General features: G+C 35.4%; 2 protein-coding genes and 1 long non-coding RNA gene across 4 annotated transcripts; 1 reads left to right on the top strand and 2 right to left on the bottom strand.

Annotated features, from left to right (window-relative positions):
- Positions 1-694: 694 nt before the first annotated feature.
- Positions 695-8,957, bottom strand: LOC116290435 (tRNA (guanine(10)-N(2))-methyltransferase TRMT11). Of its 2 annotated transcripts, none has more exons than XM_089029292.1 (15): positions 8,777-8,957; positions 7,972-8,037; positions 7,269-7,342; positions 6,602-6,683; positions 6,407-6,499; positions 5,427-5,561; positions 4,906-5,019; positions 4,769-4,811; positions 4,040-4,120; positions 3,304-3,342; positions 2,658-2,789; positions 2,403-2,469; positions 2,016-2,147; positions 1,586-1,706; positions 695-1,023 (listed from the first exon to the last, which is right to left on the bottom strand). In XM_089029292.1, the coding sequence occupies exons 1-15, from the start codon at positions 8,855-8,857 to the stop codon at positions 925-927; spliced, it is 1,359 nt and encodes a 452-aa protein (XP_088885418.1). In that variant the 5' UTR covers positions 8,858-8,957; the 3' UTR covers positions 695-924. The 2 variants fall into 2 exon arrangements, with proteins under 2 accessions (XP_088885418.1, XP_088885419.1); XM_089029293.1 differs by having other exon boundaries at positions 7,972-8,033; positions 8,777-8,849.
- A 218-nt stretch (positions 8,958-9,175) lies between these two features.
- On the top strand, positions 9,176-11,316 carry LOC116290408 (uncharacterized). The gene is made up of 2 exons (XR_004196457.2): positions 9,176-9,425; positions 9,850-11,316. It is a non-coding gene; the product is annotated as an uncharacterized LOC116290408 (long non-coding RNA).
- On the bottom strand, positions 10,236-17,486 carry LOC116290407 (uncharacterized). Its single transcript, XM_031697430.2, has 4 exons — positions 17,278-17,486; positions 16,970-16,999; positions 13,930-14,779; positions 10,236-13,194 (listed from the first exon to the last, which is right to left on the bottom strand). The coding sequence occupies exons 1-4, from the start codon at positions 17,281-17,283 to the stop codon at positions 12,794-12,796; spliced, it is 1,287 nt and encodes a 428-aa protein (XP_031553290.1). The 5' UTR covers positions 17,284-17,486; the 3' UTR covers positions 10,236-12,793.
- Positions 17,487-21,633: the final 4,147 nt, after the last annotated feature.

Genomic DNA, 21,633 nt, shown 5'->3' with positions numbered 1-21,633 from the left:
GCAGGTTAGGAGCACAAGCCAACAAATGTGTTGCAAATCTTTTCAAAAAAATGGAAATCCCACTTTATTGATTTTATAAGCATTAGACGGTAATAACAAAGCGACCGTTGCGTTTAGAAAGACAATCCAATAAATTTGTTGAAAATCGTTTCAAAATAAATAAATAAATAGATAAATAAATAAATAAATAAATAAACAAATAAATAAATAAATAGATAGATAGATAAATAAATAAATAAATAAATAAATAAATAAATAAATAGATAAATAAATAAAAAAAGGAAATCATACTTTATTTATTTAACTCCAGTATTACCGGTCCCAAGCCCGGATGAGAAAGGAGGAGGGTTGGGCGACAAAAAAACGCTACAGAAACATCACCAACAGATAAACAATCAGAGAATCTAGTCCCGGATGAAGGAGGGACTTCCTATGGAGATGTTGTTGATGGACTATACCCCACGAGGGGTGTATAGGCTTAGGAGGATAATTTAAGTCTCAATATTCTCAAAGTTGAAAGGAGTTTACGACCTACCCTTTTGTATTTGTAGTAACTTTGGTGAAATGTACCGCCGTCTCTCTAGACGGTAATATCATAATCGGGTGCGGCAGATTATTTCCTTTTTACTTATTTACCTTTACGTTATTTATATACAGCCCATACCCATTATTATGCTTGTCTCAAAACTATATCTGTCGTTATACATTTCGTTTAATATCAGCCTTTCCTAAGACCATTTATATACAAATTAGAGTAGCCTTTTTGGGAAATGATATCATATATTGCCAGCACGAGAACAGAGAGCATGTATCGGGTAGCCCAATTCCACCTCCAATGTCATAACCACGTAAAGGTCAAAGATTTGGTTTTAGTCAAACTGTTTATTTGAATGAGAATCCATCCTGACCGATGACTTACACTTGTCAGCTTGATGAAGAACTAAAGTAATTTTCTCGAAAATTATCGCACATCTTTTCAAAGTCTTTGTTTTTACCAAGTAGTGACTCCATCGTTATTGAATCCTGTTAAACAAATATTCTTTTTGTTAATTTTGTCAGTTGTAAGGAAACTAGACTAACAGTCCCTCTTTTCCCTCCTGAGTCGACGCGCCGTCGCCGTCTCGTTCCCAGACCCTACTCATTAGCCAAGTCTTAGGATTTTCTCCGATTTTCGTTATAAGGAAACTCTAGGTACGAGAATGAACTTGAATGAACTCGAGGGAGAGACCCAATAAGGTAGGGTTTTCTTCGAGATACACGCTCGAACACACCCATTTTGGTGAGACAACGCCCACTTTGACTACTGGTTGTAACTCGATGACAAACATCGCTCAGATCAAAATCAGTCGAGTTACGTAACTCGAAAACGACAGGGTTGAACTTAATTTTCGAGTTACGCGCTAATTACGCAACTCGATCCTAAAAGTGTGTAACTCGAAGCGTGTAACTCGAATTTTCCCCTCTTCAGACCCAGCAGACTTTGCTGTCATGTTACACTGAGTCCAGCGATCAAACCCGAAACCCCAAGAGACGTCACATGCAGCCAATAATGTAAAAAGAAAAGGATGTCTCTGGTTAAACTTACCATGTAGTCCTTCGTTTTTTCCATCGTAATAAGACGTCTTGATATGTTGGTAAACAAACGCTGTTCACTGTTTGCTACTAGTGTGAAGCATGGGTGTCGAGGTACCTTCTCCTTGGAATAACTACGAGAAGAAAAAAAAGAACTCTTCTTAGTTTCTCAAAATATCTTCCTCAAGGCCAGCGTTGTTTCTGGTCAGCAACTTTTTGCTCAGCAGAAAAATAGTCGAGTAAAGAAAGAGCTGGGTCCACTTTTATCGATGCGCGCGCGGCGAAGAGACTGGTAAGAAATTTTTATTTTTCTCACTTTGTATTTCGTGCGCGCGCTGTTTCCCTTTTATTTCTGAGATATAAATAAATAAGTTAGTTAGTTAAAAGAAAGTGTGTCCAGCTTGGAGCAAATCTTTTTAGAAGGCGAAGGTAAGGAAAAAAACCTTGGTCTGTGGACTGGAAGCCAGAATACAAGTCTCCCTTGAAGTGTGAGATACTGAGAAGCAAAATGAAGTAGACTGAGAATAACATCAGAGAGCCGTCCAAGACGGATAGCAGGGTATGCCGGCTCCGACCTGAAATGTACATCAAGAAAACATATGGATAAGGGATTATTGATGAATATAAGGTGGCGCAAAGTCTCTAGAGAAAATATCACATTTGATACAGGGATATGGTTATTAAGCTATGGGCATGGCAGTGCTAGAATGAAGAAATAGGAAACGCGCGCGCGTGATCTGTGTAGTTATAAAGCAGGCGGAGATTGGCAGAACACAAGAGAAGTGTTAGGAGAAGCACGACGCGAAGATTATCTATATTGTGGTGAATACCTGTTTTCATCCAAGACCGTTTTATCCGCTTCTTGTATACGAACTCCTTCCCGAACCCCGTAAGGTGCTGCAAAAAGAATACAAATATACATTGCTAAATGAAAATAATAATTCTCAAGAGAAGAAGGGGGATGGGAAATCCGAGCTAATTTTAATAAAATGACGTCACATTCTCGTTTTAACGCCTTTTTTATAAGCTCCTCAGTGACACGTTGGCAAATAAAGTATTGCATTGTAGTATTGTATTCTACTTACGATCTGTTACGATAGCATCAAAAAGAGGAGTGGCTCTCAGCACGGGTCTAGAAGCATCGGCCACCATAACATCTAGAAACAAATTCTCCAAACCCGCTTGGATGAAGTTGGTACGAATCACCTCATCTCTTGCTAAATCATAAAAGGAAAGCAGTTGGTCTAAAGAAGGCAGTGATTTTTAAGTCCTGTCTCAGATTAAATCTATAAACTTTTCCAACAAATAGTTGAATAGCATTTGTTGAATAGAATTAGCTTCTTTATTCTTGAAGATCACTTGTCATCCCTTTAGTTTTATAAGAAGATATAACTAGCTAAAAACTAGTGTGAGCTGCGTCGGTGTTTCTAATGAAACAGTAATGATAAAAAGGTAAATTATACACCGTGAAAAGATGAAAAAACTTACTAAAACTTACTTAGTAAGTTTTTTCATCTTTTCACGGTGTATAATTTACCTTTTTATCATTACTGTTTCTTTAGTATTATAGACTATTCTAATCTTGGGCATAACGTTTTCCTATTTCACACCACGTGTTATTCTTTCCAGTAATATTTACTGGCTTGAGAAGATACAAGTGTTCTAAAATAAGAAAATGACTACGCTTAAATTAGAGGTAGAAATGACAGCAAAACCAGAACGAAAACTAACCTCTCCACTTGCATTTAGAGTTGGCACGTGAAGACTTGCCTGTTGAAAAGGCAGTCAACAATAACTTTTACTCTCAAATATCGAAGACAACCATATGATATTATGAGATGACTGTCAGAATCTCGCGTTCTGATTGGTTGTGAGCGCGTGCTTTATGAGATCACACTGCACGCTCGCGTACTTTCAGTTTCGTCATTCATGTAATTGGTATTTTATAAAAGAAATAAAAAACTTGCTTGCTGTGCTGTGTGGAGTTATAAAGCACTTGGGGATTGGCGGATAACTCGAGAAGTGTCGAGAAGAACTCCGCTACGCGTCGTGCTTCTCCTAACACTTCTCTCGTGTTCTGCCAACCCCCGCGTTGAAAGGAAAAGAAAATATAATCTTTCCTTTCTCAAAAAGGGCTGGTGCATTTCATAATCATTATAAACGTTTTTTTCTGATTTCCGCTCATTCCTCCGACTGGTAGGAACGAACCCGAGGAGCTCTGGGTGCGAGATTTCCTCTATATTTTTGTCCTTTTAGGAGCATGCGCAGACGTTTTTCACTTGTGTCCAGCTCGTCGTCATATGGTACTTCTTCACCACTTCAAAACTCACTTATATTTTGTTCTTGTCAGTTCACCATGAATTCAAAGTAGTTCTTTTGCCTATTCTTTAATAAGGACACATGAGGTGGAAGATGAGGTGATGCAGAAAACATGAAAAATCTCAAGAAAACAAGTTTAATATTTTACCTCGTCCTTGGATAATGTTTTTATCAATGTCACTACCAAAAACTCGAGAACCAAAATGAGCACAAGATAATAAGGTACTTCCTGGAAAACGAAAAGTTGTGGAAGTGAATAAAACTTTCCTTTTGTTTGAGTGACCATGAGTGACCACGAAACAGGGCTTAAAATAACGGCCGGTAAGACACCGGTTATGATGACCGGTAAAATTACTTTTAACCTCAGTCATACCTCATTTCTGACTCAATGTTACTGGTCGAAATGACAAGCAAGGCAAAGATTTGCCTGGACAAGTTCCAATTCTGGTCGCACATTGTCCAATATCCGGTCGTTATTTTACTGAAGCCCTGCAAAACAATAGCGTCAAGTGGAGGTTGGGCTCAAAAAAATAAACAGTAAATATATGAACACATCAAGTCCAACCATGACATGGAACCATTGCTATGGTCACTCAAGTGTCTTTAGGAAAGAGTGTCTGTTTGATGTGGAAACAAATGCCGCAGGGCTCAAAATAGAATAAAAATATAGGCAGACATTTTTACCGAGGAAGACCCAAAAGAAAATCGGTAAGCAAAAATTCATTAAATTTAGCTTGCCATTTTATTTTCCATTTGACACTTCAAAATTATTCTTGTAATATTTGGCCTGTTTGGATGTTAGCCTGTATTACTTTGAGCCCTTTTTTTGTTCATAATATTATTCTGTGAAATTAAATCTCTATTGCACTGTAATTACCTGTCCCAACAAATGGATCATATACTAAAGTCCCAGGCCTTGCCTAAAACATTGAAGGAAGAAAAAACGATTTAAATACACCTTGGACTTTCATTCTTCACTTTCAGACCGCACACACACACATATACTGACAGTACCTGACATTGATTAGCCATGAGAAAGGAGAGCAGAGGGTCCATCGATGTGTTCCCAATGAAATGACGGGTTTTTAACGAGTACTTCTGGCATATATGTCTTTGTCCCTTACCTATCTGAATGAATCAAAAGTAATGCTTAATGTACAAGTGTGTAAATCTTGGAAGATATGTAGGCTGGTCTTGGATTTTAAAAAAATCTTAAATTCTACCCCTCCAAGATTGCTATATAACATGTGGTTGGAACTGACTTTTTCTGCCGACTGTACCATGTGGCCATATATTTGCTCCTTTTACAGTGAATGTAAGAAAACCATGAGTACCTAAAATATGTCTGGAATATTAAAAATCATATTCTGACCAATCACGTGCAACAGTTAATTAGAAATGAATTCACTCTTGCATGCGATTGGTCAGAAGATGATGTTCAACATTCCAGACATATTTAAGGTGCTCATGGTTTTCTTAGTTTGACTGTAAACTATACATTCTTTCCTTATTTTATCTGGTAAGTGGTTCCTTACCAAACGTCCAAAGTAATATATACAGGGCTCTTCCGAAGCTTCATTGGAATCTTCACCAAAGTCAAGTATTAAAGAAAATATGTGATCAGGATTGTCCAAATTAATCTTTCCTTCCAAAGGCAGAAATGATAAGGTCTGATTCAAAAGAAAAACATTAGTTATAGAATATATTTATCATCCATCTTCACCATTATTTTGTACACTACTGTGACCATCATCAACATCAGCATCAGAATGTACCATTATTGTCATTATCATCAGATATTCTCACCATGACTATCATCACCATCATCATCATCATTATCATCACCATCATCAATGTCATTAACACCATAATGACCATTCTTGTAACCTTCATCGCCCTGGGCATCAGAATCAAATGTACCATCTTCATCTGATGTCATCACAATCATCATCCTCATCAAATGTCATCATTATTATGATTACTTTTACTGCTACCACTAGAACCAATATCATTACTTGAAATGCTTTTTATCATTCTCGGGAACATTACATATAGTAACTCATTCAAACACCATTAGTATAATACTGATATGTGATCATCAAAGCTCACAAAGCACTCTGGGAAACTAAGTAATGCAAAAAAGGAACAGGGAAAACTATCAGAAAAATTACACTGTTATTTTTGTCCGTGAAAGTACTTACATATCTATAGAAAATTAAAGTTGAAGGAAAACATGTCAGATCAATTTTTAGAGGGGCCAAAAAAGCATAAATACTCAGCATCCCATGCATACTGTACTTTGACTTAGAAATTCATGTTTATTACCATTAGCTATTATTAATGTCATCATCATCATCATCATCATCATCATCAGCAGCAGCAGCAGCAGCAGCAGCAGCAGCAGCAGCAGCAGCAGCAGCAGCAGCAGCAGTAGTAGTATCATGTTGAATTACGTTCTTTGACACCAACAAAATCACCATAAATAGTACAGTATAAATTACAGCTTAATTCTTACCTCATAGAATAGATTTCTTTTGGACTGTGGTATTTTTTTATTGTATGTCTCAACATTTATTCTAAATGAAGATTCTTCATTACCATATGGTTTCTGATGAAAAAAAAAATATTACGAGATATATAGATAATCTAGCGATTCAAAATTTAACAAAATTGAAAGATTTGTAAGTAGTATTCTTGCATGGTTACTCACTATCTTGTTAATTGGGTATTTTCTCAGTTGCTCACATAGATCATCTAATGTTTTGCCACTTCCCCACAACTCATACAGAGATCTGAATATTGAAAGGATATCATTTATCAGTTAATATTGATTTATCTTCAAATTTCTCAAAATTAGAAATGTTCATTGAGGCTACCAACATTGATCAAGGCATGTTAAATTTATAGAGTGAATCAGAAATTATTTTTCTAGGCAAGGAAAATCAAAGAACACTGGGAATATATACCCCTTGGATAGAGATAGAGAAGACTAGCGCTGTGAAGTGTGGGGCAGCCCCCTCTATTTTTGGTAATTAATTGAGTGAATAAAGATGTGTAGTTCTTTTTTTTTCCATTCTGAGTGTCCCCCATTTCCTGGTTTCTTGCTATGCCATGCCCCTGGGAAAGATTTAAAAGACTCTACTTCTTCCATGTGATGCTGAGTCTAGGAAACAAACTGAAGTGATAGGCATGTGTACTACTGATATATTCTACTTTTATTCCCCAAAAATATGGCTTTGTTATTTATAGACACCCTAAACCCTATCAGCTAATGTTCCTACTAAACTTCAGCCAGGGGTAGGGTTGGGCTCCCATGGGGAATTGCCTTCATTCATAGTTAGCTGGTATTTTTGACTACTGATAAATGTAATACTTACTTGATAGATAGAGATCTGGATAATAATTTATTGGCATCATCTTCACATGGCAATGTCACTTTTAGGAATGGACTCTAATGCAAATAAAAACAAAACATAACAACCACAACAACATCCTTTAATAACAGTTAACATCAAACAATCTGCACAGCAGCAGCACATTAGCAGCAGCAGCACATTAGCAGCAGCAGCCACAACAACAACAAAATCATCAACAATTACAATAGGCAATCTGCATCTACAATCTGCAACCTGCAACAACAACAAACATAAAAACACTAACAACAAAACATCATCATCAACATCAACACCCTAGAGGGGTACTCTCATGTAAATAGGGCAGAGATGACCACAAAAAAATTAATATAACTCCTAAAAGATATAGTTTGGGTGTGGTCCTGGTTTAATTTTGACTCTTTGTAAATATTTATTGTTGTAATTCTGGGTACAATAAATTTGTTGTTGTTGACCCTGAAAGATATTACTTTGAAAAACATGAGATAATCAACAACTTATAAAAAAAAGCCTTAAAACCATCGTTTTTTCCCCCTTAAAGAGAGGGAGTGACTTAGAATTCCAAGCACTAAAGAAACGATGATTATTCCCACTCTTCATTATATATATTGGGAGAACCACCCCTCCTGGGAAACAACCACTGCATCTGCATATTAATAGCTGGATTAAATGTTCTTAATTACTGTACCTCATTCTTATAACCATCTTTGCATTCCAGGTTTATACCATGTAAAGATGCTATGGATATCACTTCCTTGGTTATAAATTATACACACAAAACAAAACAAAAAAAAAAAAAAGAAATAAAAATATGCAATGTCATTTAGTGAGCTTTCAAGTCTATTGTTATCCTTTGATGCAAGCTGACTCTGTTTCCTAATGCAGTTTTTTTAATAGTAACTTTTGCAAGAAATATTCCAACCAATCACAGCTCTTGAAATTCTAAGGTTTCAAAGACACTCTGGCATTTCTTGGAGAATTAGCAGTAAGAATGGCAGGGCTCTTGTGTTGGGAGTCAAGACCCAAGCCAATTTTTTTGGAAAACACAGGGAGCCCAAATATGCATATAAGCTGTATTCATTTTCAAAAGGGAACTTCAGTAAAACATATACATTTAGACACAGTAACAGATGACATAAATTATATAAGAAAATAATCACAATATAAAAGAATGGATTTTCACGTAGGAAAAATATAAGCGTTTTGGGTCTCCTGTGGTATAGCACAAACTTGGTTCAAGATGAATATATTCAACTAAAAAGATCTACAAATCTCAATGAAAGCAAACGAAATTGGATGCCTTGACTAATTCACTGACTAAATGAATAACATCTGAAGAAGCATCTGAGCTTTTGAGTCTAGCCTATACCCGTAAAGTCATGCCAGAATCCAAGAACACCGTACACTTTAGTCCCGTTTTTGTCTTAATTAAGAAACTATTAGCATAGGGATGCAAACAAGTGGTATAAGGATACACATGTAGCACTACTTACCGGCACTCTGAAGTCCACATGTTCTTGTGCAAAAAGACATAAATACAAGACACCTTCGGCAGCCATCTTGTTGTCGTTCATGTGGAAGACCGCTGGAATATACACAGGAAGCCCGAACCAAAGAATTCAAAATCTAGGATTCTTAGCAAAAAATTCCGGTTTTCACTTAGACAAAATTTTAAGAAATGGCTTCCTTTTAAACTGGTATGTTGTGTTTTTGATAGAAAAACTAAACAATATTATTATAGAATATTGCTTTATTTATACCTACATAATATTTTTGTTTACACGATTTTTTTGTTTCCTTGTTTCCATGGTTACATAAAAAATACAAAAATATATACATGCCGGTGGTGTATTCTTCTAAATTTTTTTCTCTGGTGTCATATATTATGATTCGATTGGGGTCCCTGTGCATTCAAAATGGCGCCACAACAACACGAGTTGAAGTATTTCAATATAGTTTATAAATTTGTGGCTTTTGGTACATGGAAAGTTTACACTGTTCTTTACATCTGTAAAATGCGAAATCTTCGTTTCGAATTTTATTGTTTCGTTTCGTTTCGTTTCGTGGTTTATGGTAAGCCCTATTTTCCTGTAACGTCAGGATTGTACATGATATCCATTGCAGTGGCCCAGAGTGGCCCAGGTATGTAAGCTTATATTCACATATCAACATAGCAAGCTATACATATTTCAGTAAGTTTATATGGTCCCAAATGAATGTATAAAGGGGCCATTCATTATTTGTTAAGGGGGATGTGTGAGAGAGAAAATGGCATTGTAGAGGCTGTCTGGGCCTAGCCCCCTCCCCCTATCCTGTTGGCCATTCGCCTCCTTTACAGCTGCTATGAGGCACACTAGCTTTCAGTTCCCATCTGTCCCCCACTAGATGCAAGGGAGGCTAGTTGGCCATTTGATGCCATTTTTTGGGTTGGCCACAGGTTTTGCCCCTCCCCCCAAAAGGCAATATCTGGGCTACAGGCTACACCCCTGCCTTGATTTTGGTACCCAGAAAATTAGTGTTTTTAAAAATTAATGAGTTATATGACATTCTTGCAATGCTACTCTAGGTTCTACCTTTGGATGCCATTAATTCTAATGATGGAACACTTTGTTGCCAGCATTGTAGACTGTCCAGTTTTGTCCATGCTTGTGAAAGCTGAGCTGAGTTGGAGTCTTGTGGCATATAGGGTGAGAAAGGGCATCCTAGGGTATGGTAACATTACAGGCACATTGCCAATATATAGAAATAAGACTTAAAGAGAGACTTCAAAATGTTGGAAATACATATAAACAAAGGGTCCCAAAACTTGGGCATACCAATCTCTTTTCACACCCAAACGCCCTCTGTTAGATATAATTTGTGAACAGTCCCAAAGTGTCTAGAATATTAGATTAATTTACAGTTTTTATAATCTCATAAATTTAGATATGTAGTCAAAGAAACAGACAGATATTAATTTTTCAGGGGTTTATTTCTTATTGTCTTACACTTTAGTGCATTATAATTATTATATACATGTATATCTATTGGTGGATATGTACAATATTATGAGCAACTGGACTAAAATTGTCATTTGAATGGTCAGTAATATTTTTGGCAGGTTGGCAGATTATTTTTAGCATCGCAATGTCAGTGTTCATAAGAATGACATATCCCACTATATATATATCTACAGTATATGTACATCAAACTGTTTGGTTTTTACACATTAGCTGAATAATATCCGTTGTTTACAAAACATTTCACTTGGCAAAAGTTCGACTTGTGGACTGCATGGGCCTAAGTGTTTGAAAACAATACTAACTTTACTTTGTTAGCACCTATATATTTACCCTGCGAGCAGAGGGGTTTTAAAAAAATCCCTCTGCTTGCAGGGTACTATCTATTCAGCTGTAGTTGGTACATATAAAATACTAAATTCAATAAAGTCAGTTTTTGTTTTGTTTCCTATTTTTTTCAGTGGTCTCAACTTTTTGGTGACTATAGCTCTTAGGACCTAATCCATGTGTCACAATGTTTTCCCAACTCAGTGCATGACAAACCTCTAAGGTCTGATTCAATTTTTGTTTGTTTTTACTCTTCAAAAACTTTGTAAGTATCCTAAGGGAGTCATGGGATAACATCAGACAAGAGTTTCAACACAATAGGTAATCATTCCTCAAGGGGTTTGTTTTGCCTAAATTGGGAAAACATCGTTACACCATGGATTTGGTCTATTATTGAAAGAAGTATATATATATATAGACTGTTGATGAAGATACAGTACTTTGAATTCTTTAATTCATTACAGTGAAGTCACTAAACCTGTGCAATAGATATTAGACTAATACACTTTAATATATAGTAGACCCTAATTCCATTGTTTTCTTTTGTGTCTATTATTGGACTATTACACTTTAACAAGCAATTTTTATTTCACAGGTTTAGTGACTTCACCCTAACAATTCGTATGTTGCTAGATTTAGCAAGCACTTATTCTGTCTTATTGACTATTAGTATATCCTGCAGATGTAATAAAATGACTACAAACTGATGGAGTCTTAATTATAGACACCTTATAAATATCCCTCCCTATAAAATATGGTTTTCTTGGACATTTATAATTCAAGTGTTTTCTTTTTAGACAAAAAAATTATTACTGCTTAGCATATAAATACTGGCCTGCAGAATGTTGTCATGTCATATGAGTTTAAAATCTTTTCTATACCTATATATCAAAGAAGGTTATCGTCAGAGAGGAGATGTAGGAAATAGCAGGTGATAGCTAGGTCATTCTAAGATGGAAATTAAAGAATATTATGAGCTTACATCTTTTTTGTGTGCCTAGAATGACGAGAATAAGAAGCAGAAACATGAGTCATTCCAGCTATTCTTTGATCTTGAAAAACCTATAGAATTAATATCACTGATCACCTCCTGTTGCCTTTGGCTCCAATGTCCATTTTTGAAATAACTTATATACAATCATATCTTTGATCTTTATTCTTGGTGCATCAAGCCATAAAGATTACAATATTGGTTCTATATATTAAACAATAAATTAACAACATTGCATGATTAATTTATTGACTATATGTATACTTGCTTTTTTAAAATATTAACTTATTATTTATAATATTTATAATATTTACACTACACCCGTTAATAAGTACAAAGGACACTTTTCTAGGACCTAAATGACAGTTTCCATACAAAATCAACCCCATATTAAGGACACTTGAAATTTAAAGACGTCTTTACTGAATTTTTTCATTGATATATCGAATTAATACGGATTATATTGTCAGTTATTGCGTATCAACTGACCATTATTGCAGTAGATTTTACTAAATATTACAGCATAATCAAATAGACAGAGCTCGCAATCGGAAATTATACAGCACAGTATAGAAATGATGTAGTGCTTGTACTTTTTGTTTCAGTTCAGGCTGTTGTATTGAACATTGTAGCTCAAGGTTTACAGCAGAGTAAAAACAAACGGTTAAAAATGTATTTTCAGCTGTTTTTTTTACACCTCGCTTAATAAGGACACCCTGTTAATAAGGACAGTTTTGTCCGTCCCAACGGTGTCCTTATTAACAGGGTTATACTGTAGCTAGTTTCTATATGGTACCTTAGCTTCTATATATATATTGGTCTAAACTAATGAAGAAATCCATGTTCTTATCTTAATTTATTTACTTTTAAAAATTGCTTCTGGGCTCTTAAAAGGTTTTCAATGTAAGTTTGTGCATATAATATATACAAATAATGTCCTTTTTCCTGCAGCAAGAGCATAATAATGTCTTTAGGGAATATCAAGCATTTACTAAAACAATAAATGTCAAATTCACCAAAAGAATTTTCAATCTCTCGAGAACTGGAAATCTATTGTTCTGTGCAGGAGGCCCTAAATTTGAGCTGCATTCTGAAGTGTATCAGACAATATGTCTATGCCTAATTTTTTGAACCCACTTGTATGAATTAACAGTCTCTTGCATTTGATATTGCAAGTTGGCATGCTCATACTTTCAAACAAATTCAGGTTCAGGATGGCTATTTTGAGGGGTAACACTTATTTGATTTGCATTAATGTTTGCTTCGTTTTCATTATTGTAGTGGTCTTTTATCAAGTTCACCACATCTTTCCTCCCAAGGTTTTCTAGAATATTGACAAATTCAGTAAGTGTCAACTCTGGCTGACAAGTTTCCAGCTTTAACAGTAGTTGCTCACCCTCATTTGTATGTGTCTTTAAATGTCCTGCAGCACTGATTGCTTTTAATTCATTTGGATTTAACTTCACCTTTTCTCCAATGGCACGCCAACCATTGATAAGTCCAATTGTCAAGCCTTCGCCAACAATGTAGTTGGCAATATTTGAACGGAGAGCTGATACTATATCTTTGAGACGAAACTTGTCTGGCCATGGGACTGTGGAATAACATTTAAAATATAAATAATTTGAAAATAATCAGAGGTGGTATTTGTAGCTATTAAATTATCTTATCCTCTGGTGAAAATATTATTTTATTTTATCAGGTGATCATGATGTCATCATGATACTGTAAAAATTCACAGTATATTTGAATTATTAGAACGGTTTAGCGTAAGTGCCTTTTAATTTACATGCAAATGAGTTTGAGGGGTAAAATAGCATGCAAATGAGACATACAATACTCTTTGATACACATGGATATTAAAATATAAACAAATAATTTTACCTAAAGACAGCTCGGTTCCATATAAATCAATGGTTTTAATCATGGATTAGAAATGATCAGACTTTAAACATTTGGGAATACTGAAATTAGTACTGCAGTATTAAAGTTCATTAACTTTGGAATGCAATGCTTTTGGTTATCGCAAGTTCTCGAAATTCATTAGCATGCTATTTTACTACCTAAACTCATTTGCATGTAAAAAGGAGATTACGTGAATTCATTCTATCATATAGCTACAGCAATATAGACTAATAATTTTTATACGCCTGTATGCATGCAGCCTTACTAACTCTTATGCACAGCCTTACTAACTCTGTTTTATTACCATAAATGTTAACTTATAGACGGTCTGGATCGACCCTTCTTTACGACACTTTGGAATGAAGTAGAAATTCTCAATAAAGATTAAAGATAAAAAACAAAGACTTTTAATTATGAAATGTACCTATTTCTTGAGAAGATCTTGGAGATATAGAATCCTTATAATCAGACAATGGTATTTCCTCAGAATTTTGATTCCCAGTGGCATGGCGGAAGCAAAACATCTGTCTGTTCCTGAGGAAACACACCACACCTACCACTAGTGTTATGCCGGACACTGATAGGATAATTATTTTGTTATCCCTTGAATGGCTGGAATCACCGCTTGCAGAATTGCTTACAAGATTGCTTGCAGAGTTGCTTGCAGAATTGCTTTCAGAGTTGTTTGCAGAATTGCTTTCCAAGTTGCTTCCAGAAATGTCAGGATGAGTACTAGATTTTGTAGTTCCATGTGGTTTTGTTTGAGTTTTGGTGAGTTGGATTGGGGTGGTGCTACTAGGTTGCTGAGTAGTAGTAGTCTTAGGCAAGTGGGTGGTAGTCCATTTTGCTGTAGTACTGCTCTGTCCAGGAGGTGTCTTGAATGAGGGGTCTGGTAAGCATTCATCTGTAGCATAGTTCATGCTGTACCCTTCTTGGCATATGGTACTACAAATACGCTTGCTTTTGGCTGTACATTCTTGCAGAGTCTTTTTGCCCTCACACTGAACGCATGGCTGACAGGAGGCGATGCTATACTCATGAGAATAATTTTTTAAACTAATGCATGGTATACACTTTATTATCGTACTACCATTCACATATCTTCCACCACATGGACGATTTGGTCCATAACCTGGAGGGCACGACAAGCACTTTCTGCAAAAACACTCTTGCCAGTCCTTGTTTGCACACATCTTTACCTCATCTGGCTTGCATTTCATCTTTCCACTTACTGCCATGGCACACAGTGTAAGAAATACAACTGCCCGCATAACCTTAGAAAGAAATGACAATAAAAAGTAATTAATAAAAAATTTGACAATACTTATGAAAAAGAACTAGCTATATATAAATAAAAGCTTATATAATGAAACTAATAAAAATTTAATGAAAGTGAAGCTTCAGCCAGAGGCTAGTTTACTATGAAAAAGAATAATTTTAATTTCAAACTCTGGAAAAGAAAGAAGAATATAATTTATTGGTTTTTGCTAGTCATGTATATATCCTAGAAATCATGTGTTCTGAGTGGAAAATGCATCCATTTGTGCATAGTTAACATTCCTTTGTTAAAACAAATTTAGTCATTCCTTATTAGCTATCCCCTTACAATGTGTGGGCGTTTCGTTCATTCCATTTTCGTTTCAGTTTCTAAAAAGTGAAATGGTAAAACAAGACCCTTTTCTCTAAATTCACGAGATCAGATATCATGTAAACGAGGATTCATAATACAGGAGTTTTCTGTTTTCCTTTTTTTTTGTTTCTTCTTTATTCCTTTTTGATATTTCGAACTTCCATGACAAGATCAGATATAAAGGGAGGGGGGTGGGCTGGTGGAAATAGAAAATGAGAAATGTGATGCTCAATTTTTTTTGGGTCCCCCCTTTACCGAAAAAAAATTGAGCATCAGATTTCTATAGAGAACTCCAAATTTAGTGCCCCCACCCCCCCCCCCCCAATATCAGTAAATTTGCTATTACACAATATTTTTGGGCCTACACAATTTTTTTGGCCCTCCTTTTTTAGTGCACAAAATGTTTTGCCCCCCCCCCCCCCCCCCCATTTCCAACAGCCCCCCCCCCCCTTCCCTGTAAATAATGACTGGTCCCTAAAAACGAAAAAGAGCAAACTCTCGTATCGTAAATCTCTATTTACCATATCTGATCTCGTCATGGAAGTTCGAAATATCAAAAACCAATAAAGAAGAAACAAAAAAAAAGGAAAACGGAAAACTCCTGTATTATGAATCCTCATATACATGATATCTGATCTCGTGAATTTAGAGAAAAGGGTCTTGTTTTACCATTTCACTTTTTAGAAACTGAAACAAAAATGGAATGAATGAAATGCCCACACAGTCTATACATTTCCTATTATCTATATTTCCTAGGATAATTTTCATTTCAAAAACTGAGTAAAAAAAGAAATTAAATTAAAAAATAAACCTGAGAGGGAAAACAAAATGGTTTTGATTATAATACTTTGCTAATATTATAAGATGAAAACAAGAAACAGAAAGAAAATTAAAAAAGATTTGAAAAAGAAAAAGAAAAAGGTCAAAATTTTTTCATGTTTGTATGATTCTGTGTTTATTTGATCAAAAAGAATTATTCCTGGTAAACAAGAAGAAAATGAAAGAAGAGAAGAAATATGTATTTTTGGATTTCTAATATTTTCCAGATATCTAACATTCCTATACATGTAAAACATTCAGAAAATGTCATTCAAAAGTCACGAGTCTGGTCTGGTGAGAAGCTTGTGATCTATTGACGTCACAGGCATTTCCGGCTCATGTCACTAGCTTCGGTCAGTAGCTAATCGTGGTGACGCAGTTGAAATTCGAAAAGTTCAAAAACTCGTTGAAAAGAAATCATTTGCTGCTTAACTATTTAGGTTTTGAACTACGAAAGTTAGAGCCTAAGTTTTGAGTGTTTTGAAACTAAGACTGAGAATATAATAGTAGATTGAAAGTGTTTTTTAGTTTCCCGCGCTTAACTGTAACATATGTATCGACAGACTTGAATTCGTTCCCTTTAAAAGAGAAGATGACTTATATATATAATCTTTAATTCTGCAGTCTGAGTGTATATATATATTACTGTCGCTTACTCGACTAATATACCAACATTCTCAATGCATATTGTGTGTTGTGTGTTAAATCTCGAAGATTAGGGCAGAATAGTAGATTGAAAGTGTTTTTTAGTTTCCCGCGCTTAACTGTAACATATGTATCGACAGACTTGAATTCGTTCCCTTTAAAAGAGAAGATGACTTATATATAATCTTTAATTCTTTGTTTAAAAGTTTGTACAGATGAAAATTGTACGACAATAACATGATTTGGGATTGGGATGTGTTTTCTGTTACACACACATGGTTGTATTTTTACTACGCCACGGCGGCCACCATATAGGTCTAATGTTCACACACACCGAAAAGCTAAAAAATTAAGATCGCTGTATACTCACCACTTCAGTGGAACTGTTAATCCAAATTTTCTGTAGGGAAAAAATAGTTTTTTAGTGATTTTTAAAACTTTTATATATGATGTACGACATTTTTCAAATGACGGCCGCCGAGATTTGGCACGAAACACTGATAACGTGATGCATCAGGCAGTGACTTATTTGTGGTCCCAGCAACCAAATAACACCATACAAATGCAATCATGATGTATATATCATGTATAGTAAAAATTGCCGTTGAAACTTCAAGTAACTTTGAAATACGTAGTTAGATTGTTTAGCATTTCACTATTGATACGCAAGGTACGTACCTTCATATTCGTCCGCTTGCAATCCAGCAAACTCAGAATATTATTTCTGTTTTCTTCGCTGCTAGGAGATGATAGTCTTCCAATAGCTTTTTAGTAATTTTTCTTCGAGTACGTAAATGTGCATCAAATGCGTGGAGGTACAAAATCGAGTATACGTAAACGCACCTTCACGCATTGCGAGTGAACAAGCTTCTGAATGAAAGTCGTACGACGTTTCACCTTTGTTGCCATTTTACGCATGAATGCGCTTTTAGTCATCATGACAGTGAGCGCGGCCGGGGATTCCCCCTCACGATGCATAGTAGTATATTAGCCAATCTGCACACAGCCTTTTCTAGTTGCTTAGCTGGGACTCACAGACTAACGATTGCCGAGTCAGATCTAATTATTTTCGCTTTTAATACAGTTAATAATAATAATATTTATTATTTGCAAGATGCAAATTTACTTCGAATTTGCCGTTTCCTAATAAATTAAGGAAACCGTTCAACAACGGACGAAATAACCGGATCCAAAGGAATTTGCAATCAAGCACTTATACTGAGGATTCAAAGTCCAACCATGTGATCAAACTTTTTACGTATGTAAAGGACTGAACTTGAAATGATTAACGTTTGAAATTTATAGAAAATCACACTAGAGGGCGTTTTCATAAATGATTTATGAAAATATACACTACTTTATTTATATATTATCAAATTAAAAAAATCCGACTCTTAATCCGCTGCTAAAAGTTTTATACGACACTTGCCACAATTCAAAGTCAGCAAGACAAGTCTGGTGAAATTCTGATATGGTCCTAGCTATATATATCTTCAAGCTTCACGAATGGCATTCCATATATCGGATTGGCTAAAGGAACAGCATTACGCAAGGTGCTGGATGATGCATAAAAGCCTAGAGATATTTCTTCAGACAACTGTAAACTATCGGAATGTAATAAGTTCTATTTCTACTACTAAGCACTATTTCTTAAGTAATTTTTCAAAGGCATATACCATAATATCTGAGTGAATTTTGCGCCTCGGGACACAAACGTTTTGGAGGGATATTTTTCATTTTCTTTGGAAACTGAGATGTTGTTTATAAAATGTACTCTTTATTAATTATCACGAATTTGGACTTCACGATCACTATTTATAAAAGGGTAACATGAAAATAAAAGGAATTATTATATTTTCAGTGCGAGCGGTGGTAGGTTAATTTTCATTTCTGGGGTTTCTAAAACTTCTTTACTGCTTTGTGGACGTTTAAAAAACTTTTAATCCAAAACTTTATTCAGAAAACCAGCTCCGCCCCCTCACTTCCCCCGGCGTCGCATGTTTTCTATAGGTTAGCCTGCGTCACATCCGGACAAATACATTTCTAGACGTGAAGGTGAAAGGCACGAGGGATTTCTTGCATGCCTGTTTTTCCTTCCTTCCTTTTTCACTTGACCTCAGCCGGAAGTATTTCCCCCAGTCTAACTTTTTTATCGGTGGCGATCAGTTCAATTCAGAGGGTCATCACGAAGGAGAGATGGAATTTTTCTTTTTTTGCTGGGAAAATGGGATTTCATGTACTGGGACTGGGATTTAGCCATTGAAGGGAATGGGATTTTTTTAAGGCCCGGTTCAGACGTCGAACTTTTCATGAACCGAAGGCATTGAAAACAATGGTTAATAATTAGGCGGTCTTAGGTTCGGTTTATAAGAAGTTTGACGTCTGAACCGGAAATCTATGATTTCAGGGATGGATCCGGGGGACCCCTAGTCTCCCTCACAGCCACATGACAGCATATGTAGTGGCTGTGAGGTAGACTAGGGGAAGGACTCCCTACCTCAGAGCAACTTTGTCCCACAATTTTGGAAATATCCAACACAAAATGATTTCCGTGTTTGATTTTGTGGGTTGACCCTCTTTCCCACGGCTGAATTAGTGCCCCGCACCCCCCAGAACAAAAGCTACATGAGAAAAACATTGACCCCTCAAAGAATGAAGATTTATGTGTAGGATATCTTCAAAGCTGCTGTAGTGTCACTGACCATGAAAATTGAACAAGGGAGGGGTGGGGATAACATTTGCGGTTATCTTCAAAGTTGGAGCACAAAGTTGATCAGGGTGGAGGGGGGTGTACTCCATGCACCACTCCCCTGGATCCACCCCTGATCTGTCAACAAAGGAGATCACCTCATACTTCCCTCATGATGATAATGAATAGTGAGATATATGTATATGTGCACCTTTACCAATACCATCACCATTTAGGTATATACACGTGCACATTTTGTATCCATAGTGACTGCTTTAGAAGTCTGGCAAGTAGAATTAAGGGTTACTTTTGCTGATGGTTTTACGTCATCAAAAACCATTTTTGACAATCTAGATAAATTCCCATCCATTTCTTCCCATTCAATGAAGACATCTTCAATCTATATATATTTTATTTCTCTCTAAAATTGACACATTTTACACAATTAAAGTCCTGTCACATTTCTCCCACCTAAGAATGTCTTTAATCTGCATTTTATATTTCATTTCTCACTAAATTAAAACTGGCACATTCTGCATGTCCATTAAATCTGAGATTCCTTTTTTTACTACTTATAAATGCATTTTTATGTCACTCTGATCTGCAAGGTTGTAATTAATTCTCTTGTGAAGTGAATTTAAAAAATGTTTTACGTATTTAATTTATATGTGACAGGATTGCTATTTTATTAGATATCCTTATTAATGCAAGCCCTTATATTTACAGCATGTTAGCACTCAAATTAATATAATACTAAATACAACATGTCGAGTCATGATGCAATATTAATAACCTGAGAGCCCAAAATAACTGCTGGTCATGATCAACAGAATAAACCAAATCATGCGTACGCATGTTTCTAAGTACATTGCCACTCAATTCAAAACAACTGGAAATAATAAATTGCTTTTGTTTCAAAATTTTCCACATGATTTCAAATTTGAATTGGCCATGAGTAGAAATGTATATAGCAACATGTTAGCTAATTTGTTTTTCAGACCAAACCCATTGACTGGCCACATATTGATCAGGCCATTATACACAACAGTTGTTTATTGGGTTCCTTTTTTAGCTACTATGATATTTTCAAAGATTCAAAACAGCTTAATTAGTATTAAATTATTATATTGAATGAAAACTCAATCTAATGCTAGGCATAAAAAAATCCTTTTGGATGAGTCTTTGTTTTGAAAGAGAGACATTTAAAAAGCATGCAGCCAATATAAAATGGCCTTGCAGCCCATCATTCACTGAAGTTTTCCATGCATGGAAATAATAGAAGCTAGATTTTAGAAATTATGATTATATTTATTATGATTATGAAATTATGTTTAAAAAGTAATTATGATATCATGATGAAATTGGATTCACTTTAATTTGTGTTTTTAAACTTATCATTTTGCCTAGCAAATTGAATGTCCTTATAAAGCTGCTTAGCTAACTACTATTAAATATAATCATCTGATTCTACACATTAATGTCTGCATTTATATATATATATGAATCATAATTACCATAAAAATGAAAACTGACACCTGGTCCTGATTTCATTTTTTTTCAGACTATAAAGCCTTTACGCCTTTATAACAATGTTCTATAGATTAATTAGTTTAACAGCTAACTCATGAAGTGGTTGAAATGTGTACAGGCTTACCAATAAGTATTTGTGGTTTCAGATGTATGGGTTCCCTATGGTCTCCTATATATGGTGTATGTAAGCCGTTAATAAAACTTTGAATTATGGAGTGATTTCAGCTTCTCAAAAATACATCTTCTAAAAACTTCCTAAGAATTAAATAATAATAATAATAATATAATATGATTTATATAGTGCCTATACAAGTCGGCTCTAAGCGCTGTAAAATATATATAAATTATGATTCAAAAGCTAGTTTAAACAAATGAGTCTTAAGGTCTTTCTTAAAAGTTTTTAGACATGAAGTGTTTCTAAGAGGAGACGGTAGTGAATTCCATAGAACAGGAGCAGACACAGAAAAACAACGATAACCATAAGATTTAAGATTGTACGGACAAGTAACAAGAAGCAGTTCCTTGGATGAGCGGAGAGTTCTTTTAGGTTTATACACAGTTATGAGATCAGACAAGTAGACAGGAGCCAGACCATGAAGTGCTTTGAAAGTGAGGAGTAGAATCTTAAAATTGATGCGATGTTTCACAGGAAGCCAATGCAGAGAACAAAGGACAGGAGTGATGTGATTATACTTCTTGGAGAGAGTTACAAGACGAGCAGCAGAGTTCAAAACATATCGTAATTTATCAATTTGAGCATTAGGTAAACCATATAGAAGAGAATTACAATTATCAAGCCTGGATGTCACAAAAGC

Source organism: Actinia tenebrosa, unplaced genomic scaffold (genome assembly GCF_029948245.1).
Source record: "Actinia tenebrosa isolate PJP-AT-01 unplaced genomic scaffold, QUT_ActTen_1.0 PGA_scaffold13__45_contigs__length_12533684, whole genome shotgun sequence".
In the NCBI taxonomy this organism is placed as follows: Eukaryota; Metazoa; Cnidaria; class Anthozoa; order Actiniaria; family Actiniidae; genus Actinia; species Actinia tenebrosa.
This window is presented reverse-complemented; position numbering and strand designations above follow the sequence as displayed.